The following is a 21803-nucleotide window of genomic DNA, read 5'->3' on the forward strand; positions in this document are numbered from 1 at the left end:
GCCAGGGGAGAGGGTAGCAGGCTTGGCATGAGCAATGCGGGTAAGAGGTCGAAAAACAGGGTGTAGAACGGGGTTCTGATGTGGTTCAACTTCTGATCTCCTCGCTTGACAAACCATCACTCACTCTTACGTGGAGATGGCCCTTCCGTTCGAGGGTTGCGCTGCCTGATTGTCTGTAGAGCAGCAGCAGCAGCAGCAGCAGAAGTTACAAATCGGGTTCCAGCTCCCATCGAGACAGGAACATGCAGAAGCATGACCAGCTCTGGATGATATCGTCTTGTGTGTGATGTCTGGTCGGTCACTCGGTAATCAGATCTAGATGCTGTATATTACAAGGTCCACACGCAGTTTATACTGTAGTACGGAGTAGGGTGGAGCGTGGAGGATAAGCAACCCGCCCCACATTCTTATCCCGGGATCAACAACCCCTGTCTCACAAGGCATCCCCGACACGCCGCCACGGTTTTTGCCCCTCCAACTCCACTGCTCACCCAACGAACTACCGCCGCTCCCCAGTATCCCTTCGCTCCATACACCCGAGGGCAGCATTGGATATCGGGCAAGAGCCGGGCTTCTTGGAATTTTTTTCCCTCGTCGTGCCGTAGACGGAGCAGCAAGATCTGGAAGTACAGCCCGGGGCGCGTGCTCAGTCCGGGGTTCGAGAGCTTATCGACGGCGTTGAGACGCCCATGACGCGATCAGTGGGTCGGCGCTGAGCCGAGACCCTTTGGCTGAGGCCATCCCTCAGGTTTGACACCGACACCGACACCGACACCGACACCGACACACCAGGCCGGGAACAACAACGGGCTGACTTTGACTGGCCTTCGTGTTTGAGCTTGACGTTCCTCGTTTTCTTATACTTTTACTTTTTCTTCTGTTTCCTTTTTTCGTTGTTCTCTCCCGGCGCATTACGGTTTACCAGCCAGCCTCGTCTGGCCGTCGACGACTCGAACCCCCCCGCTTATCTCGCCCCATTCCTGACACACCACGAAAGGCGCATTGCATCCAACACGTGCGAACAGCAGATCAGAGGCAGCCACAGGCAGGCTCCCATACGCAGCGTTTAGGTAACTTCGGCAACCCGACGAGCGCCTATCGCCCCACCAGTTGTCTACTGGGACGTCTCCGGATGTGCTGCCCCCCGCCTCGGCCATGACGACTTCCCAAGACGACGGCGCGTTTCGGCAAGTCGAGACTGGCGGCGAGTCTCTCCCTAGCAGCTCGAGGGGCCCCAGCCCCGCCAGCCGCGACCGCCATCTCGATCAGAGCACCAGAGCGGTATGCCGATGGCGGACCGCGCGGTATCACGACCACGAATGCTCGCGATATTTTGACTGCCCTACCCACGTCGTTGAGCGCGCGCTATCCGACGCCGGAGAGTCGTCAGGAGGACAAGGAGAAGAGGAAGCGGAAGGACACCGAGGGAACCAAGAACACGGAGAAGAGGAAGGTGCGCAACCGGGTGCGAGCCAAACCCGTCTCGATCCGGGGGAGGTCTCGCCGCGGAGTTCCGGCGACCGAGAGGGCGATGGTCATCAGCAGGCTCGGCATCCTTCGCCGGAACACCACCCCGAAACGTCCGGAGAGGCCGATGCCACCTCGCAGGCCCGTAGGATTGAAGAACCAGACGCACGGCAGGACGACGCTACGTCGACAAGTCAAAACAACGAGCCCACGCCGAGGAACACCTCCCCGTCGGTTGCGCAGCCACGGCCCGAGCCAGGATCGCGGGCGGCGAGCGGAGGGCCTGCAGCTCCGCCTCCCGGGTTCATGCCGAGAGATACCGGGGTTTCCGGCCGTCAAGTTAGCATGCCGCCTGCCGCTGACCCGCCCACTCTGTCGACAACACCCGCTCAGCGCGCTCCTCCAGAGGTGGTGCTGCCGAGGTGGCAGCCGGATTCCGAACAGACCTACTGCCCGATTTGCGGCACGCAGTTCAGCATTTTCGTCAGGAAACACCACTGCCGGTGAGTACACTACCTAAGCCGAGAGAGATGCGAGATGTCAGAGGAGGGCAAGGCTCACCCATTTTTTTTATTTTTTTATTTTTTTGTTGCAGCAAGTGTGGTCGGGTCGTTTGCAACGCGTGCTCGCCACACCGCATCACCATCCCCCACCGGTATATCGTTCGGCCTCCTGGGGCGCCCAGTCCGCTCTCCCAAGGTCCTTCCCTTTCCCTCTTAGACAGCCAAGGCTGGTATCCCGAATTCTCGGGGGGCGAGAGAGTCAGGCTATGCAACCCTTGCGTCCCTGACCCCAACACGGCGCCGCCTCAGAGCCAGGCGCATCAACAAAGCTCGCAGAACGACCCGGCTTCGCCCGGCCGGGCCGACAGCTCGTCATCCAATAGATGGAACTTCTACTTTGGCGCCGGAGCCGCGAATGACCCTCAGACGAGGACTCGGAGCGCTACTCTGGTAAGTCCCGCATGTCGCTCGCTTTTCTGTTGTTGCGATGGCTCGACTTCGGGCTCGAATGTGTGACTTCTCTAACCCACACGCAGCAACCCGGGCCGTCATCGTCTTCCCAGCCGCCGGTCCCACCACCACATCGTAGTAACTACGAGGCTCGTATTCTCTGGGGCACCCCGCCTGCCTACTACCGGCCGACGGCCACCTCGCAGTCCGCCCCGTTCTACCCGGGCACCGCGCCCCGGTACCGGTCGATGTTCGACGTCGGCAACAGGCCGGGCCCCTCCACCATCGCCGGCCCTTCGTCCTCCTCCTCCTCCTCCAGCGCCTCCCGCACTTTCCATCCCCCCGTGCGCCGGCGCCCGCAGATCCCCGAGGAAGACGAGTGCCCCGTCTGCCACCGCGAGCTCCCGCCGCGGACCCTCCCCAACTTCGAGACCCTCCGCGAGGCCCACATCACCGGCTGCATCGAGTCGCACAGCCGATACGGCGGCCGCCCACCCGCCTCGGCGGGGGAGGACGGCAGCAGCCCGGACGGCGCGCGGCCCGGGCCCCGGAGGACCGGCATGTTCCCCTACACGGCGACCGAGAAGGACTGCGTCGACTCGGCCGAGTGCTCCATCTGCCTCGAGGAGTTCGAGGTCGGCGTCGCCATGGCGAGGCTCGAGTGTCTCTGCCGCTTCCATCGGGCCTGCATCAACGCCTGGTGGGAGCGCCACCCGGGGAGGTGTCCGGTGCACCAGCACGACGGGTTCGGCTATTAAGGCGCCGTCAAAGGCTGGCTCCTCGGCTCCTAGCGGAGGGAATCGCTGTTCATGGGGCGGCCGGGCGGTATCTCAAGGAAAAAGGAGGTCTAGACTTTTACATACTTGGGCCAGTTTGTTTTTCTTTTTTCCCAAAGGAAAGTTTGTCAAGGGGTTGTTGCTGTCTTGTTGGCGTATACGATTTTTTCTTTTTTCAATACTGGGTTTGGCTTTACGACTCTGGGCTCATTGTCTCTTGGTTTTGTCTGGCGTATCAGGAGGTGAGGGTGTGTAGCATTGAGCATTCTGAAATATGCCATTCCTTTATTAGCACGCACAAGTGTATGGGGACTTTCGTTTATAGTAATTCATACAGGCTTTAATTAGTTTCCTTTTTCTGCCATGGGCGCGTTCTTCCTGTGCTTGTGATTCGGTTAAGTTGCCTATGCAAGGCGCCTCGTCTGAAACCGCCTTAGTGGACATTGTGCAAAGGACAAAAGCAGGAAAAAACCCTTGGGTGGAAAGAAATAATAAAATGAATGAATTAATCCAAGCGTGATATGCTAGTTATTCCCTATCTCCATACAAGGGATGCTGTTCGCTGCCATAGAATCCGATTGCTCCTCGTCCCTCTAAAATGCAGTTGCATGCTGAACAATGAAAAACGAAACTTGTGTCGCTGCCCCCCCAAACGCCATCAAACAACATCATGGATCGACCATCTCTGCAAGAGCCTCCCACATGGCCTCACGCCCCTATGCGGTAGGAGGTGTGCTGGGCGGCTTTGCCGGGTCGGGGACTCCCATGCTGTCCGGACCGAAAGACAGGGGAAGAAGCTATGTACAAGAAGAAGCGTTAGCAGTCAGTCAATCAGTTCGGGAAAGGTGGGGGGTATTAATAGGTCGGGTATGTATGTACATACTTCTGCTAGCTTCAGCACGATGAAATTGCTGTCCTTATCAAACATGAGGATGGGCACATTCAGCTCGCAGAACTCGCGGATACTGCATCGACGGTACGTCAGTCAATCAGTCAGTCAGTCAGTCAGTCGGCAGGCATGCACATCCAATGTCTCTTCCCGAACCCGGAATGAAGAGGGGAACCCCCCTCATCCCCTTCCCTTGCCCCGCCGTTGCCCCACGGCCCTCTCTTATCTACCCTTGTCCCCAAGAAATGGTTCTCAAAAAGAAAAAAGAAGAATAAGAACGAAAATTGGCGAGAGAGAGAAACTCACAACTGCCGACACATGCCGCATGGGCTCGTGGGGGTGTCGGCGTCGGTGGCGACGGCGACGGCCTTGAAGCCGCCGGGGCCGGCGGCGCCGGCGACGACGGCGGTGCCGAAGGCGACGCGCTCGGCGCACGTCGTGACCGGGTAGCTGGCGTTCTCCACGTTGGCGCCGACGACGTAGTCGCCCGCGCGCGTCAGCAGCGCCGCGCCCACGCGGAAGCCGCTGTACGGGCAGTAGGCGCGCGCCTTGGCGTCCTGCGCGCGCCCGCACAGCTCCAGGAACTCGCTCGGGCTCAGGCCGTGCTCCTGGCAGGCCTCGTTGATGGCCGTGTGGGAGGTGATGGAGGAGGCGATCGGGGCGGTCGGCATCGTTCTTCTCCCTTGTCGTTTCTTCTTCTTTTTTTTCTCTCTTTTAGGTGTTTTCCTTTCTATTTCTGTCGGTCTCTCCCGTTCTTGAATCGTATTCTCTCCCCCTTTATTTCTTTATTTTTCCTTCTTTGTTCTCCGGTTCACCTGTTGATACTTCAATTGCTTGTTTGATCGAGCGATAAGGACACTGCGGAGCGGGTCCTCAGTGTCGGTGGGTTGCGGGGGTGGTGGAGTAGCAGCAGCAATTGGGAGCAATGGCTGGGATAAACCGGTGTTCTGTTCTTCTCCCGGATGTTGATGGATGATGGTCGCATCAGGCGTTTCGGCGTTGTCCGTCTGTTGGGGCCTGCATCACGGCGAGAGTCAACAACAAGGTCAGCGGAGAAGCCCGATGCGGGCAGGAAGCCCCCCCCCCGCGCTGTGCCGCTTGTAGCCGACCAGAGCGCCTTCCCGCGAGTTGCTGTGAATGCAGGGCTATACGACATCCAAGTAGTGTGTTCCGTGCTGTACTGTGTAACGAGAATTTCAAGACTCGACCTTTCACGGTCAAAGTATTACGTACATGGATACACATACATCGGTGTCTCTACACCAAGGTTCCTGCACGCTTATATGGCGTCTACCTTTACTCGGCACACCTTATATACATCTGTTTAAGACGATTCGTGATTCAATAGATCCTCGTGTCGTTCATCTGGTCTATTGATGCTGTCCAGAGAATCATGTATATATGGATTATATATTTTTCTTCCCCTCCGGGAGTGGAGAATGCCGGATGCTGTTTTACAAGATCGAACTCCAAGAGAGGAAGTGCCCGTATTAATATAGCAAATAGGTATAAGACAGAAACCTCCGCGATTAAGGTACCAACAGTTTCCAGACCTGCTAGTTGCACAGGTGAAACCGAGTATGAGGGTGCTTTCGGCCCATTCCCGAAGTCGAACATGGCACAAGCCGCGATTGTGCCGCGACCAGTTAGTTACCTATCGAGCGCTTGGTTTTGACACTGCCGCACAAGTCAGCATGAAACAGGCTCCAATCATTCCATGTACAAGAGTCTGAAGCATACCATATGCCAGTACACGCCCTTCTGCCTGAGCAGCTCGGCGTGGCTGCCCTTCTCGAGCACTTTACCTTCGCCGAGCACGTAGATGATGTCGGCCTTTTGGATCGTGGCGAGGCGATGCGCCACCGCGATCGTTGTCCGGCCCTTGGCGACTCTCTCGAGCGCCGCCTGCACGAGCTTTTCGCTCTCTGCCCAACATCAGGTTAGCAAACGGCAAATCACACACATACACACACACACACACACAAAAAGAGAAAAGAAAAAAGGCCGATTGGGGCCACTCACCGGAGTCGAGGGAACTGGTGGCCTCGTCCAGCAGCAGGACGCGCGGGTTGCGGATCAGCGCGCGGGCGATGGACACGCGCTGCTTCTGCCCGCCGCTCAAGCTGACGCCGCGGCTGCCGATGTTGGTGTCGTACCCGTCGGGCAGCGACACGATAAAGTCGTGGATGCTCGCGTCCCTGCAGCACTGGTGCAGCTGCTCGTCCGTCACGGTCGACGGGTCCACTCCGAGGAGGAGGTTCTCGCGGATGGTGCCGTGGAACAGCGACGGCTCCTGCGCCACCAGCGACAGGAGCTTGCGGTACTCGTACACGTCGACCTCGCTGATGTCCTTGCCGTTGAACAAGATCTGGCCCCTGTCCGGGTCGTAGAACCGCTCCAGCAGGCTGACGATGGACGTCTTGCCCGACCCGGACGCGCCGACCAGCGCGGCGAACTGGCCCTTCTCGATGGTGAGGTTCAGCCCCCTGAAGATGGAGACGTCGCGGGTGGGGTACTTGAAGTGGACGTCCTTGAGCTCGATCTTGATGCCGCCGTCCACGTCGGGGATTTGCTCCGACTTGGTGGCGTCGCTCCTGAGACGCGTCTCGCGAGCATGCAGGATGCGATTGGCCGCCGCCGCCGCCTGCGCAGCATTGGGGCCGAAGCTCAGCCACTGGCCCGCGGACTCGGCTCCCTGAATCACCGCCATGTAGGTGACGAGGAACGCGACAACATCGTACTCACGCTTCAGCATCAGCTGGCCACCGTACCAGAAGATGAGCGCCTGACACCCCAAGCTAGCGCTGTCGGCGAAGGCAAAGACGATCGTGGTAAGCCGGGCCTTCTTGAACGCCGCCACGACGTGACCGCTGAGCAGCTTCTGGTACCGGTCGCAGATGCTGTCTTCCATGACGAGGGCGCTGACGGTCCGGAACGCACCGATAGATTCGGCACCGAACTTTGAGCTCTCCTGGAACACTTCGTCGTTCATCTTGTTGAACTGCAGCTCGTACCGGAGACGGAAGTAGCCCGACACGATGCCGATCGGCACCGTCACGCAGAGGGCGACAAGGGCCAGCTTCCAGCCGTAGGCGAACGAGATGGCGAGCGCGCCTGCGAGGGAAAAGATTCCGATGAGCACCACCATGAGGTTGATACCCAGGAGCTCCTTGAGCGATTGCGGATCGCTCGAGAGACGCGCGGTTAGCTGTCCCGTGGCATTGTCGTCCTTGTCAAAGTAGGCAGTGGGTTGGAACAGGATCGACTCGAAATACTCCTGTCGGTATACGGCGGCGATGTAGCCCTCGAGGTTGTTTGATACGAGAGAGGTGAGGAAGTAGCTAGCGCCGACTCCGCCGGCGAGGACAGCCCACATCTTTGACCAGAACGTGGCTCCGTCCATGAGAGACTGCAGAGACGTCCTCTGAAACACACCGACTACCTTAGCGAAGAGATATGCTTGTACCGGCACCGCAGCGGCAGCGCCCATGGCACCGATAAGGGCAAGGACGTAGAATGGGAACCGGCTGCGCTGCTCGTAGAGGAGTTTGCCAAAACCGCTGAACAAGCCTCGTTCGGCCCACTTGGCTTCCTCCTTTGCGCCCTCGGCCACCGACTTGGCTGCGCTCTTCTCGCGCGCGAGGGCCGCGCCAACGTCTTCCTCGTGCAGGAGGTCTCCGCCCGTGTCATCTCCCAGGGACAGCTTCTGCGCGTGGACCAAACCGTAATAGACGCCCCGCTCGTTCTCGAGCAGGCTGTCGTGGGTGCCCTCTTCGACGACCCGTCCGTTCTGCAAGACACAGATGCGGTCGGCGTTCTTGATGGTAGACAGTCGGTGAGCGATGGTGATGGTGGTCCGGCCCTTGGAGGCCCTCTCCAGCGCCGCCTGCACGATCCGTTCTCCACGGACATCGATGGCGGAGGTCGCCTCGTCGAGGATGAGGATCTTGGGCTTCTTGACGATGCTCCGGGCGATGGCGATCCGCTGGCGTTGCCCACCGCTCAGCTTGGCGCCCGAGTCGCCCACTTGGGTGTCGTAGCCATCCGGTAGCCGGTCGATGAATTCGTCGGCGAAGCTCTCGGCACACGCCTCTCTTACGAGCCGGCGTTTGACCTCTTCCGGCTCGTTTTCCCACTGCGTGCCGATGAGGCCGACTGCGACGTTGTAGAAGATGGTGTTGTTGAAGAGGAAGGGTTCCTGCTGCACGAGACCGATCTGCGACCTCCACCACTTGATGTCGATATCACCGAGCTGCCTCCCGCACGTTGATATGCTTCCCTTTAGCTCGACCGGGGCCCCGGTTTCTTCCACATCGAGCGGCGCGTCGGCGGCTGCGTCTTCGTCGTCGTCCTCGTCGTCCTCTTTCCCTCTGCTCTTCTTCTTCTTCTTCTCCTTCTTCTTTGCCTTTTCCTTCTCTTTCTTCGCCTTGTCTTTCTCGACGGCCTTCGCAATTACATATTGATCGTGGAGGGTGTACCAGCCCTCGATCAAGCCGACAATGGTGCTCTTTCCGGACCCGCTGGGGCCTACAATGGCCGTGTTCAGCCTGGCGGGGATGCGGAGATTTAAGCCGTCGAGCACCTTCTTGTGAGGGCGGCTCGGGTAGGCAAAATGAACATCCTCAAAAACAATGTCCTGGTCGGCTGAGACGTCGGGCTCCTTCAGTGTGCCCATCTTTGGCTTCGGAGCGTCGATGACGGCAAAGAACTCGGCGGCGGCCACCATGGCCTTGGAGACGGCAATCAGCGGAGTGGAGACGCGCTCCAGAGAAATGACCATGAGCATGACGGACATGAGGACGATAAGAATGGTGGCGATGCCCTCGATGCGGTCTTCGACGAAGGACTTCGTGCCGAACCAAAAGGCCAGCGCGAAGGCGCCGTACAGGCCGAAAAAGATGGCACCGAACTGGGCCGCCAGGAAGGGGGAGCTGAACTGGGTGGCCTGCTTCGCCTTGGCCACCCACTTGGCATATCGCCGGGCCATCCTGGCCTCGGCGCCGCAGGCCGTGATCATGCGGATGGTGCCGAAGGCTTCGGTGGCCACCGACGTTCCCTTGGCGTCGGCCCTGGTAAGCATGGTCTGCCCCTTGATGATGAAGGGCAGGAGAACAGAGACCACGAGCGAGATGAAGAGGATGACGGACGCGGTGACGAGCGTCAGGGACCAGCTGTAGGTAAAAGCGATGACGATGGCGGCCACGATGGTCGAGCTGAATTCGAGGAAGGTCCCCAGCTTCTCCGAGATTCCGAGCTGCAGCGTGTTAGCGGTCGAGGTGATGGTGCTCGCGGCGGCGCCCGAGGGCATCGAGTCGAGCACGTGGACGGTCTGGCCGAAGAGGCACTGGAGGTAGTGGAGGCGAATGGCGGCCGACATGCGGATGCCGATGAGGCGGAAGCAGAACTTGTTGATGTAGTTCAGCCCAAAGCGGGAGATGAAGAGGGCGAACATGTACAGGGACATGCGGTCGATAGTCCGCGAGAACTCGTCTGGGTCTGCGGCGTCCGGGTTGGAGAAATCGCTGAACTCGCCGATCAACCGGCCAAAGACAATGTTCATCAAGGGCATGGTGACGCCGGCGCCTATGCTGGCGATGGCGGCTGTGCCCATCAGGACAAAGTCCCATCTTTTGGCGTAGGTGAAGACGCGGAAGTAGTCAGCGGCCGTGGCCTCCCGTTCGGGCCGTGCCTTGGGATCTTTAGTCTCTTTGGTCGGGCCATCGTCATCGACCTTGCCGCCAGTTGTCGGCGGCTTCTTCTCGTTCTCCCCGTCGGCTGGCCGAGACGCCGCTTTCTCGCTGCTCTCTGTGCTGCTCTCGCCCATGGCTGCCCCGCGTTAATTGATCTCAGGTCGTGCCCATACGCGAGAGTTGGGAGCTGTGCGCGATCGAGAGAGGGTGGAGAAAGACCAGGCGTCGTTTCAGCCTGCCTAATAGGCAGTAAACGAAGAGAAAAGAGTATTATTCTAGACGATAGGAACGAGAATATATTAAATACACGTAACAATGGATGCCTGGTGTCCTTTTCTCTATGCGACAGCCTCTAAATTTGCACGGGGCCGCGCTGCTAGGTAATCATACGTGACAATCTCTCCTGTGTAGCGGGTTCACGGGCTTGTAGAATTGTCCGAGGGCCGGCGAGCTCAAAACGGAAAGTTAGGCCCACGCTATGTTCGTTAACACTGGTGCCAAGAAGTTTCAGTCCCCGTCCTCCGTATGCCGTAGCATATCCCGTGTTGGTCTAAACAAGTCGTGATGGAGGTTTTTGAGCTTCTACTAGTAATGACCTCTATACCCAACGATATACACTACGTATGGATGTACGTACATATAGTACAAAAAAACATCCATACTTTCCCCTTTTCATATGACGCCTGAGAGCGCTGGCACGCGTTTGCAGCTAACAGGGGCGAAACGATCCCGTTCTGGAGTCACGAATTCTGCGCTCAAAAGAAAGCAGGTTCCAGAAAGATCAATCAACTGCAGTAGTGTAGGCTGCAAGGATATTGAAAAATGACCAATCGGAGGAAACATTTATACAATACGAATTACGAACACCACACCCGTCGTTCGCCAAGCCACCCAGGGTCCTTCATGTGTAGTGCCCCACCAGGTAATTAATGGACCCTGCTCTACTCCGTATAGGGCGACCGCGACGGAAATGTGTACGTCCGTACTCGAGTGACTTGCCGCCCACGCAGTAACACGAGCTTCCTTAATATATTTTGTAAACGAGTCACGATACCTGACCTTTTTTGCTAGTGGAAATACGTCGTTTCCGACTAAGTTAGCATCTAGGATTCCATAGGACTTTCGCAGTTCATCTAGTACTGTACCTGTTGGCAAATGGCGTTTGACTACGGCGAAGCACAACAATTCCTGTTCTGTTCGAAAATATCGATGCTCAGTTCGTGAACCGCAGCGAGGTGAGTGGCCTGGCATGGCGGGGTTGACCGAGATAAGAGCGATAAAGTCAGCAGCGGATTCGCGTAAACTACTCCGTAATACCTAACCCTGAGCTGCCGCCAATGAATTTACGTCCCGCATTACAGCCTCGTCGCAGCCTTGCAGTCGGACCCGCATGCATCAGCAATTGCAGAGGTTTTGCCGAGCTCTCAGGACCTACACAACCGCGAGAGCTTGAGTCACCCCGCGCCCGATTCCCACCCACATTTTGATGCAGACCCCGTGGATCCGCGCTCTTCGGTCTGCCAGACCACAACGAGGCCTAAAATCAGCCTTGACGACCTTGTCGACGACATCCTGCAAGCTTAGATCATCGAGACAGATCACGACATCCTCATCCCTCCGATCCTCCTCGGCGACGCTGCAGGTCCCCAATCCAAATAACCCCGCCATCAATAACCCCGCCATCACAAAAACCATGGCGCCCTCGAAGACACCCAAGTTCGAGATCAAGTCCGTTGTTCTTTGCCAACACTGGGACATTCAAGGAAGGCATCCGGCTAACCGTCATGCAGGACGCCTAAGGGCACCCGAGACTGTGCGTCGTCCCGAGATTTCCTGTTCGCCTTGACACTTTTACTATACGGCTCCTAACATCACGCCCAGGGTCCGGTCCGGACATGGTGCTCAGGGAAAAGATCTTCAAAACAATCACCGATGTCTTCAGTAGGTGAAGGCCGAACAAGCCGTCAGTGGGAACGAGGCTGACGGGCAAAAGAACGTCATGGTGGTGTTACCATCGACACCCCCGTGTTCGAACTGAAGGGTGGGTAATTCCTCAATCCGGTTATCCTTCGATGGCTAGCAGCAGAGCTTGGCTAACAGACGCCAGAGATCCTTGCAGGTACATAGAAGCCGCGTGCGGCCACCGACACCGAGACCTCGACTGACGCCGGGCACAACCAGGCAAATATGGCGAGGACAGCAAGCTCATCGTACGCCCCATTCGGTCTGTCCACAACACGCGGTTCGGATCCCTCTGACAGTCTAGTAGTACGACCTGGCGGATCAGGGTGGTGAGCTTTGCAGCTTGCGATATGACTTGACCGTTCCCTTCGGTATGCCCTCTAGTCGGCCCCCGAGTTGCGGTCTCGGTACTAAGATTCACCCCAGCCCGGTACTTGGCGATGAACAAGGACGTCACTCAGATCAAGCGCTATCACATTGCCAAGGTCTACCGCAGGGATCAACCGGCAGTGAAGAAGGGCCGCATGCGAGAATTCGTGAGCATCCCCTCCTCCCCTCTTTTTCCCGCACATCAAGGAACTACATGTAGACTAACATGATGACTTAGTATCAATGCGAGTATGTGTTGTGCCTAACACCCTCCCCCTCCACCCCCCCCCAAAAAAAAAGCATTTCCAGTCGCGTCTATTTCACAGATGTCAAGTTAACGATTTCGTTTCATGGAAACAGTTTCGACATTGCTGTAAGGCGCTCCTCCTGTTGCTTGCCTTTCCGGGCCCCGATTTCCGAACCAAATGTTGACAACATCCCTAGGGCGTATACGATCCCATGATTCCGGATGCTGAAATTGTACGTCGGACACAGCTATTCGGTCTTGAGCTTGGCCATTCCCGTTTGTAGGCCGTTTGGGATCTAACCTTCAATAGATCAGGATCATCAACGAGGTCTTTGAGGGTCTTGGCTGGCATGGGAAGTACACTATCAAGCTCAACTCCCGCAAGATTCTCGACGGCCTTTTCCAAGTCTGCGGTGTGCCGGACAATCTCATCCGCCCCATCTCCTCTGCCGTGGACAAGCTCGACAAGATGCCTTGGGCCGACGTCAGGAAAGAGATGGTTGACGAGAAGGGGTTGGCCCCGGAGGTTGCCGACAAGATCGGTGAGTTGATCGAGTTTCTCCAGTCCCTGTTTATCGAGATAGACTAACCGTCCGAAAGGGACTTACGTGGTTCTCAAGGGGAAGCGAGACCTCCTCGAGAAGTTGAAGCAGGATGAGGCCTTGGCGGCAAACCCATCGATGCAGCAGGGCTTCGCAGACATGGATCTTCTCTTCACTTATCTTGAGGACTTTGGGGCCGACCACACTGTTTCTTTCGATCTGTCGTTGGCCAGAGGTATGTTCTTTGCCGATTCGCTAGTGCCGGCCATTTGTTAGCATTGCTGTTGGGTCATGCTAAAATGGGGCAATGCAGGCCTTGATTACTACACAGGCGTCATCTATGAGGTGGTAACAGAAGGTTCTGCGCCTGCTGTCTCCGCATCAGGGGAGGCCAAGGAAAAGCAGGCTAAGAAGAAGGGTGGTAAGCCCGGGGATCCTGAGGAGGACCGTTCCGACGACCCTACGCTTGGAATAGGTGCGTCGTTTTACACCTGCAGCCTCGGTGATGCCAAATGCTAACGTGCCGTAGGGTCTGTTGCTGCTGGTGGCAGGTTGGTGGTGTTTATTTCGAAGCGCTTTCCGATTCATACTGATCTCGGCGTAGATACGACAACCTTGTGGGCATGTTCTCCGGCAAGACGCAAGTGCCCTGCGTTGGTATCAGCTTCGGCATCGACCGTATTTTCTCCATCATCCAGGCCACCCAGAAGAAGAAGGAGCGGCGAAACGAGGTCGAAGTCTTCGTCATGGCGTTCGGCGGCGGCAAGGACTTTACTGGGCTGCTCAAGGAGAGGAGTCAGGTCTGTGCCCGTCTGTGGGACGCAGGGATCAAGGTCGGTTTCATCCGCCGAGCATTCAATGTCAAAACCAAAGCTAATGGCGGATAGGCCGAGTTCCTCTACAAGGTGAAGCCCAAGCTCCAGAACCAGTTCAAAGCGGCCGAAGCAAACGGCGTGCCATTTGCCCTTATTTTGGGTGAGGTGGGTTCTTCAGGTTTCACAGTTCTCTCATTGCCATCAGCTATTTGACACTGCACAACAGGACGAACTGGCCCAAGGAAAGGCGAGGTTCAAGGAGATGGGTCTTCCCGAGGACCACCCGCTGAAGGAGGGCGAGCTCATCAGTCTTGATAACCTCATTGAGGAAGTGAAGACACGCCTCGCGCGGAAGCAGGAGCTTGACAGTATCACACAACAAGCCGAGGGCCTCAAGGTCGTTGGTGGGGTTAAAGGGGAAGATGTCAAAGCTCCTGCAGAAACGGCTCAGTCTACCGAGTAGTCTCATTCTTCCCCGGAGACGGAGCAGCCGTGATGCCGATGTTGTCTCAGTCGCTAATGTCGTGCAAGTTCCGGGGGCCCAGCGTTCTCCAAAGGAACGGGTACGGTTTGCATGGAGAGCGTAGATTTGGCAGCGCCAAGTACGTCCGTACATAGACTTCAAAAAGATAGACTACCCCTTTTCGAGTACCTCATATCTCTCGTGAGAAGAACCCCCGCAGTCAATGACTTTGTTGAGAGTTGAATGCGGTCGCCCTCCTCAGACATGTCACAGAAGGACCTTGGGCATGGTCAATGCGGGCCAACCCAGCTGCAGGGTCTGAGAGCATAGTGTACATACATACACTAGGGAACTTGATTGTGGGGCTGATGTCCTTTCTGCAAGTTCCTGTGATTGAAGACTCTGCTGCAGCGATCGCTGTGCTGCGTGGGTTCCGACTTGTGCTTGCTCAGGGCACTATTTGCTTTTTTTTCGGGGTCCTGAGCAAAGTCATGTTTGACTTTTTGATGGTTTGCACATTGGCCCCGCCGGGCATGTCTCGGGGTGGCCGCCATGATCACACTTCTTCAGGGATGGGAAGTTCCGCACACGAGTGTATGTAGTTACATAGTTACACTACGAATAATACTAGTTACCGTGTCTGGGAAGAAAGTGTTTCGGCAAAGCTGAGACACTAAGTGGTGGATATAGGTAATGTTATTGCCAATTTCCTTTTTATTTTTTTCTTTTCCCCCGCTTGATTTAGCAAGTATGAGTCTATCCTGGCCATGGCTTGTTTGTATATGTATGTATATATGGAGTGTGCAGCTGTGCGTAATCTCAAAAGGCATCAAGATTTGGAGCAAGTAAATTTACCGTCCAGATTAGATGGGCAGTCCTAATAACCACACTTGGTAGTTCTGCAGCGTCCAAATCGCTACATTAGCAGGCAAGAGTGATACCCGAACTCCACTCGTGTACGCAGTATGTACATAGTGTACGGATTACATGATGGAGCACTTCATAGTGTGTTCGTGGACCACGATGTTGGGCAGGTTGTGTTCTCTTCACGTGTGACTTGGTGACTGCGTGACGGGATTGATGTGCGAGCTGCAGCAGATATCACTTTTCCATCTTCAGGTTAGCGTGCTGAGGGGCTAAGATTAAGCTTTCCCGAACTCGGTTTAGCGTCAGGACCCAAACTCGAGCCCCTGCGGCGCTAGTGCCAGCACGAGCCCTTCCGAAGCTCCTACACTCGCATCCGGAGACGCACGACCAGCCCCAAATGCGACTTAGCGTTCTGTGGGATTCGGCGCCGGTTCTCTTCCCGCACAAATCCAGAGCGAAAAAAAAGCGTGTCTTGCGCGTATGTATATGTACACAGTACATACAATTGCCGCTGGGTGTCATGCAGCTGAAGAAGGGTATAGTGTACACTACTAGGAAAGAACCCCCCGGCTCTGCCTGGGGTGTGCTCGAGCTGCCCCGTTGGTCGGTCAGTGCGTTGACTTACTCTCCTCTGTCTCTCTCTCTCTCTCTCTCTCCCTCTCTGCTCCCTTCCCAGAGAGACGCTTCGTGGGGGTTGTTGTTTGTGCGATTGAGATCCGCGGTCAACCAGAGTCTTTTCGCACTACATCCTCGTCCACTCCTTTAGCACCCGCGGTCCTATCATCGTTGCTGTTGTCGTTGCCGTTACTTCGTTTGCATACCCGGCAATAGCACCTATCCGCTCCTTCCGGCCTCAAAAGCGTTTGCCCGCCAACTCGGACTCCGTTCCTTTCTATCCCGTCGGGAGCTGCTCCGTCGCTTGACAGCACACAAACAACAATTGCGTGCATTTGTTCGCGGACCGCGTTTTGCCACCAGATTTTCTGCAGCAGAAGCTTGTGCAAGAGGGGCTTTGCCCAACGCACTCATTTCGAAAGAATCGTGGCAACCTCTGCCCGACCAGGAGGCAACGCTGATCCAGATCAGCCCGTTAATTGATGCTCAGCACTACGCTACACTAGTCAGGCCAGGTCTTCCGTTCCGGCCGCGTGCAACAACTCCTCTCTGAAGGGAAGGGCGATCGCGCTGTGCTAGCTGCAGATCAGACCCCAGGCCGTACTAAAAGTGTACCAAGATCACGACGTGCTCCGCACGTGGCTCGATTCACGATTCACGATTCTCGAAGGCACGGCGTGAGACCCTTTCCCAGTTTCCCGGAACCTGCTTTCTTCATCTCGGGAGACCCTGTCGAATCCACTCCAATTTCCATTTGGCGAATTGCGCCTGTTGCCGGATTCGGCGATCCCCTTCATCGCCTCATTTAGCGAGCGACAGGGTGCATGCCTGTACAAGCTCCTGGGGAGTCAACAGCACGGGGCTCCGCCCGGTTTCAAAGTCCCGGTTCAAAGAAGATAACCTCCAGCTTCCTTTGACGACCTCCGGGACGAAGCCAGACGAAGCCACGACATTCTTTCCTTTGGGACTACCGTCAACTAACAGCAACCATGCCTGGACTGATACCTTTGATGCTCGCCTCGGGCTCTCGGACGTGTAGCGCGGGCCCAACTCAGTCTTTCCTTCGACGCCAGTCAACGGGTTACTCGCCCGGCTCAACGAGCCCAACGACGCCAATTACCCCAACGGTACCTACGGTACCTACGTACGCTGTGAGGCTGAACCCGCACAAACGCTCGTCACTTCCCGCCCCAGCGCCAGCTCCAGTGATACCCTGTACGAAGGCAGAATGGAAGAAGACGATCGCCGAAGTCAAGAGGATGTATTTTGGCAAGCGGTACCGGGCATGCTCGGCGAGGTGTCTCGAGGTCCTTGAGAGCATTAAGGATACGTCCCAGGTCGAGCCCGTATATCTCATCTACCTCCATTTCTACGCGGCCACGTCTTTGGAGATCTGCGCCCGTCCGCTTCCATCCACTGCCGCGTTCCGGGCCACGCTCCTGCAGCAGGCCTACACCCACTTCGACCGGGCCTCGGCGCTGATCAATGCCGCCGAGGAGTCTCTTCTGCGAAAGTTTCGCCCCGGCTCCGTCGGCTCAACACGCTCCTCCAGCTGCCATTCGCCCTCCGGCTCGATCAGCTCGCGAGCATGGACCCCCGACACCTGCATTACGTCGCCAACCAACTCCGTCTTTTCCTTCCACGATCCCGATCGCAGATCCTCTCATTCACTCCACGGGCACGGCAAGAAAGTATCCTTCTCTTTCTCCGAGAATACGCCCCTTCATGCCGGCCCAGCAGAGCCCATCATCCGTCCGGATTCGCCCACGCTCGGCTTCGAAGACGCTTTCTACCACCAGCCCGGCGTATCAGCAGCAGCAGAAGCATCCCCGCCAGATCTCCGGCCAATCAAGTTCCAAGAGGAGATTGAGCTGCCCCTGCCGACAGTGCCAGAGCACGAACAAGAAGAGGAACGAGAAGAGGGAGACGAGAGCGCTTACCACGTAGCCCGCGCCGTCGACCGTTGCTGCGAGCACCTCTCCACCCTGCGCACACAGCTGGCGCGGCATTCGGCCAGCCTCGCACAGCTCTTGGCTCAGCAGCCTACGCCATCCCCTGATGCCTCTTCCCCCTCGGCAACTACGACGACACAAAGGGGCTGCAATGACAGGAACCAAGACCGCCAGGCCAGGATCGAGCGGCTGCGCAAGAGCGGGTGGCAGCGCGAGCGGTTCGACCCGACCAAGTACGAAGAGTTGTGCGATACCGTCTTGGCCGAGTTGTCAGGACAGGATTAAGCCCGGGCGGGGGGCGAACGCAAAAAAAAAAAAAAAAAAAAAAAGAAAGAAAGAAAGAAAGAAAGAAAGAAAACGGAAGGGACTTTACTTTTCACGAATTCACGATGGGCAACATTACATCATTCTTAATTTAGACAGTTGAGATATACATTCACGCAATTGGGTGGGGCGCACGGGTTGGTTGCTTCGTTCCATTGTAGGGTAAAATGTACTTAAAGGGAGGGAAGGGTAAAATTTCACCGAGAATTCTCGAGGCCGACCCTGTTCTCTTGGTGGTCTTGAGTGTTGCATTTGCATTAGATGGAACACAAGTGACTTAACCAATACAACGACAATAGTCTCAGAATTTTGCTCATAGTGTTGCCGAGCTCGTGAGGATGTTGTGCGTGATGGTGCTGGCCCCCAAGCTCTACTTGTTGTATACACACCCATATACCGAATGAGCAAGCTCACCCAATTTTCTGCGGACCAAAATCATTATTCTGCAAGGGAATCCAGAGTCTGTTACTGGCATGCTGGCCCGCGAGGCTCCCGAACTTGTTCCCATCCGGCTTCGATCCCCTCGTGACTGACCCGGTTTCTGCGCCGATTCTACCTGGCCTGGGGGATCACAGAAGAAGTAGCCCCCACCAGAGAGATGGTTCTGGCAAGGCAATCCGCCTTGACCAAGATCTTCATATCGCCATTCCCGCTGGCGCGTTCGCCATCTTGCGTTCCGAGTGTGGAAGGACAAGGGGGAAAAAAGAATTTGGATTGTGTCCCAGACAGCTAATCCGCTCCAATTTGTCCGAGGCGACAAGAGCCCTATTTGTCGACACATTCTGAATGATCAAAACATGACTAGATAAAGAAGAGCAACCCGCTCTCAGTCCATAACTCGGGACGGGGTATGTGGAAAACCTGTCTCCCAGATCATCCGAGCAGCAATATAGGATCCTTCCCAAGTCAAAGCTAAGTCCCCACATTTTGAACCCTTCACAAAACAGAACCTATCCCCTTCCCCCCTTCCATATTCTCTCGAAGTCTTATGTGTATTTTCAAAATCAAACCCGAGACGGTCTCGATTCCTCTCCTTCAAGCCATCTTGGACGCCTCCTCGGTCACCTTGAGAGTCTGCTCCTGCTCCTTCATTTCTCGCACCTTGGCCAGGACCACTTCGCGGAAGATGGCACTCTTCACCGCCTTGGAGAGATTGCGCTTGCCGCCTTGGCCGCTAGCATTCCCGGCGGCGGAGCTATCGTTGGCGTTAGAGGAAGATGTAAGGCGCGATTGGTCCGCTGCTGACGTGGCGTCTTTGGGCATATCAGAGTTCTCCGGGTCTTCCTCTTGCGCCTTGAGCGCCTCGATGCGGTTGGCGAGCTTGACCATCTCAATACCGCGCCGCAACCGAGCGCGAGTGAGGTAGGCGCGAATCTCGGGCAACAAGTTGTGGTCGGTAGCGTTCTTGCCGCTCAGCCAGGTGTGGGCGAGGGCTTGCTGAAAGGGGGAGTCAGTCACCGATCGTAATTTCGAAAAGATTCAGGATGGGGCGTGAACTCACCTCGCTCGTCCAGCGATCTTCCGGCTTCGGTCGCAACAGTCCCAAGATAAAGTCCCTGGCGTCCTGGCTGACGTCCTTCCAGTAGCGCTCGTGGAATACCACACGGCAGGCAGTGCACTCATCAATCAGGTCCTGGACATTTTCGGATCGGAAAGGCGGGTAGCCGCAGAGTAGGGTGTAGGTGATGATACCGAGCGACCACATGTCTACGGGCTTGCCGTGGCCCTGCTTGAGCATCACCTCGGGCGCCGCATAGCCGAACGAACCAGCCATCGTCGTCAGCACCTCGTCCTTGGTTCCGAGCGTCTTCGCGATGCCGAAGTCGGCCAGTACCAGATCCGAGTGCGGGTCCTTAGTGAGGTACAGGAGGTTCTCGGGTTTGAGATCTGTTGCACGATTAGACTCTGGCGCGGCGTAGACAATCTACAGCGAAGATACATACCGCGGTGAACGACGTTGTTCTTGTGCAAATAGTTGACGGCGTCCAGGACCTGTTTGATGGTTTGAGAGGCATCCTTCTCAGTGAACTTGCCCTTTTCGCAAATTCTGTCGAACAGCTCTCCGCCAGTCGCCAGCTCGGTGACGATGTAGTACTTGTCCTAAACAAATGTCGCGAATCAGTTTCGAGATTTCCCGTGAATCTGCCGATAGCGAATCAGGCGGCATACTCTCGACTCAAACCAGTCCACAAACTTGACAATGTGCGGGTGCTTAAGCCGCTGGAGCATGTCCAGCTCGTCGAGAACCATACGCTCATTGCCGCGGACGGCCTTCTTCAAGATGATCTTGATCGCGACCCGACCATCGGGGCCCTCTGCCTCCCTGACGATACCATATGTGCCGGCGCCAAGGGTGCGCCCAAAGCGGTACTTCGCCCTAACGTATGATGTGTCAGTGGACCGCGAGGGGCGAGGCTCGGAAGCGGTGCAATGGGAACCCCGGGGAACGTACTTCTTTTCGTAGCTTTCGGGTTGCCCATGGAGGCGGTTGAGCATGTTTGCGACTGCATAGTACACCCATCAGCCTCATGAAAAACGCAACGCCCGTCGGCCGTGGTCCCAGGGCTGTTCTTCGACTGAGGGGGCCAGAAGCAACAAACCGAAGCTCGAAAGCGTCTGACGGAACGAGGGTGACTTACAGCTCATGGTTGCGAGCTTTGCAGGAGAAAAGCCCAAATGAAGGTTCAACCGACAAAGGAAAGAAAAAAATGGTCAGCTCGGGTCGAGTAACGGACTGCGCGAGGCTTGGCCGCTACGAGGATTCCGTCCTAGATGCGTTGTCGCTGGTAGACTGGGTCGTGCCTTGGCTGTGTATTGTGTTGCAGGCCTGGCTTTCGCGCGGAGAAGCAGGGCCTGGGCGAAGCGGAATCGCACGAGATGCGGCGAAAAAATCAAGGGAGGCTTCAGCTGGGGTCTGAATTGTCGATCGATCGGTTGGCAGCTCAGCTGGGAAGGCGCTGCGAAGCAGATGAAGGGTACGTAAGTTAACGAGAGGAAGGGGGCTTGGCAACGATTGGGCTGAACGAGGGGTAACTGCCCAGAGTACCCCGCCGAAACTGCTGCGAGTTGTCCGTGTATAGTACCCAAGAGGGACAACGAAGTGGAGATGGTGACGGGGTGCTGGACTAGACTGATTATTTAAACATCCGGACGCAGTACAGATCTTTCACGCTTTCCACAAGGCGCCGACTTAGGCACATCAACGCGAAGCCCTTTAGGCTTCTTCACATCACATCGGTTGGTTCCAGCTTGCGGCTGTGAGAACCGGCCGCTGGGTCTCGAGCGTTGGCTGTGCCTTCTTCCTTGTGGGTCGCTACGGTCCAGGGGTTACTAACCCCACTTCTGCGCATACGCAGTACCGCAATACCTCCGTACAGTTCATTTCTTGGTACGGAAGCCAGGTGTTGCACATTAGGTACCTACCTTACCTGAGCTACCTTACCTGCGCAGGAGTGTACACTAGTGCTACCTCAACGAGGTGTACTTGTATAGATCAGTATCATGTACTGAGAGGTGCGTTGTGTCTTCCGAACAAGAAGTTACATCCACCGTAGGCTAGGGTCCCACTCGCGGAGGATTGGAGGAGTGGATGGCGGGGATAGACGGCCAGACGGCTGGATTATGGCCGCCAGATACTCAGGAACTTTTCAAACTCATGAGGTACCTTAGCTTCAGACATGAAGACATATATGCCTAAGTTCATAAGACGTTCATTGGCGGGCAACCTTTGGCTGCTGCCTCTCATGATGCTTAATTCTTGACAACAATCTTCTTACAACGACAAAGGTTGGGTAGGACTGCACTGCACTGCCGCTGCTGTGTAAGGCACAGCGAAGGGCGGGAAGCTGTCGGGTGGCTATAGAAAAAGGTTC

At 56.3% G+C, this 21803-nt stretch overlaps 6 protein-coding genes across 6 annotated transcripts; 3 read left to right on the forward strand and 3 right to left on the reverse strand.

Annotated features, from left to right (window-relative positions):
- The first annotated feature begins 1034 nt into the window (after positions 1-1034).
- On the forward strand, positions 1035-3331 carry MYCTH_2294713 (uncharacterized protein). The gene is made up of 3 exons (XM_003658616.1): positions 1035-1970; positions 2063-2420; positions 2507-3331. The coding sequence occupies exons 1-3, from the start codon at positions 1813-1815 to the stop codon at positions 3176-3178; spliced, it is 1188 nt and encodes a 395-aa protein (XP_003658664.1). The 5' UTR covers positions 1035-1812; the 3' UTR covers positions 3179-3331.
- Positions 3332-3936: 605 nt separating this feature from the next.
- Positions 3937-4726, reverse strand: MYCTH_35909 (uncharacterized protein; the record flags this gene model as incomplete). Its single annotated transcript, XM_003658617.1, has 3 exons — positions 3937-3993; positions 4080-4161; positions 4392-4726. Coding segments are annotated over 3 exons (474 nt in total), but the record flags the coding sequence as incomplete, so codon positions are not given.
- A 1009-nt stretch (positions 4727-5735) lies between these two features.
- On the reverse strand, positions 5736-9909 carry MYCTH_2106260 (uncharacterized protein; the record flags this gene model as incomplete). The annotated part of the gene is made up of 3 exons (XM_003658618.1): positions 5736-5762; positions 5826-6010; positions 6108-9909. 3 exons carry the CDS (start codon positions 9907-9909, stop codon positions 5736-5738), a joined length of 4014 nt encoding a protein of 1337 aa, XP_003658666.1.
- Positions 9910-11468: 1559 nt separating this feature from the next.
- Positions 11469-14360, forward strand: MYCTH_2087474 (uncharacterized protein; the record flags this gene model as incomplete). The annotated part of the gene is made up of 15 exons (XM_003658619.1): positions 11469-11503; positions 11566-11588; positions 11657-11716; positions 11769-11816; positions 11957-11985; positions 12045-12108; positions 12164-12273; positions 12551-12586; positions 12664-12895; positions 12954-13130; positions 13209-13370; positions 13425-13446; positions 13500-13728; positions 13783-13875; positions 13937-14360. 15 exons carry the CDS (start codon positions 11469-11471, stop codon positions 14171-14173), a joined length of 1557 nt encoding a protein of 518 aa, XP_003658667.1. The 3' UTR covers positions 14174-14360.
- A 2188-nt stretch (positions 14361-16548) lies between these two features.
- MYCTH_2294721 (uncharacterized protein) lies at positions 16549-18167 on the forward strand. The gene has a single exon (XM_003658620.1). It carries the CDS (start codon positions 16645-16647, stop codon positions 17890-17892), a length of 1248 nt encoding a protein of 415 aa, XP_003658668.1. The 5' UTR covers positions 16549-16644; the 3' UTR covers positions 17893-18167.
- A 672-nt stretch (positions 18168-18839) lies between these two features.
- Positions 18840-20823, reverse strand: MYCTH_2294727 (uncharacterized protein). The gene is made up of 6 exons (XM_003658621.1): positions 20571-20823; positions 20384-20435; positions 20101-20308; positions 19875-20031; positions 19433-19818; positions 18840-19368 (listed from the first exon to the last, which is right to left on the reverse strand). The coding sequence occupies exons 1-6, from the start codon at positions 20575-20577 to the stop codon at positions 18967-18969; spliced, it is 1212 nt and encodes a 403-aa protein (XP_003658669.1). The 5' UTR covers positions 20578-20823; the 3' UTR covers positions 18840-18966.
- Between the last annotated feature and the right edge of the window lie 980 nt (positions 20824-21803).

The sequence above is a fragment of the Thermothelomyces thermophilus genome, chromosome 1, assembly GCF_000226095.1.
Source record: "Thermothelomyces thermophilus ATCC 42464 chromosome 1, complete sequence".
NCBI classification, from domain to species: Eukaryota; Fungi; Ascomycota; class Sordariomycetes; order Sordariales; family Chaetomiaceae; genus Thermothelomyces; species Thermothelomyces thermophilus.

Excerpts from the sequence above, each read along its gene's own strand:
- MYCTH_2294721 (XM_003658620.1), top strand. The coding sequence starts at position 16,645 with ATGCCTGGACTGATACCTTTGATGCTCGCCTCGGGCTCTCGGACGTGT.
- MYCTH_2294713 (XM_003658616.1), top strand. The coding sequence starts at position 1,813 with ATGCCGCCTGCCGCTGACCCGCCCACTCTGTCGACAACACCCGCTCAG. Across the intron at positions 1,971-2,062 it reads GTCAGGAAACACCACTGCCG|CAAGTGTGGTCGGGTCGTTT; the intron begins GTGAGTACACTA and ends TTTTTGTTGCAG. Across the intron at positions 2,421-2,506 it reads GGACTCGGAGCGCTACTCTG|CAACCCGGGCCGTCATCGTC; the intron begins GTAAGTCCCGCA and ends ACCCACACGCAG.
- MYCTH_2294727 (XM_003658621.1), bottom strand. Across the intron at positions 20,309-20,383 it reads CCCGAAAGCTACGAAAAGAA|GGCGAAGTACCGCTTTGGGC; the intron begins GTACGTTCCCCG and ends ATCATACGTTAG. Across the intron at positions 19,819-19,874 it reads GAACAACGTCGTTCACCGCG|ATCTCAAACCCGAGAACCTC; the intron begins GTATGTATCTTC and ends ATCGTGCAACAG.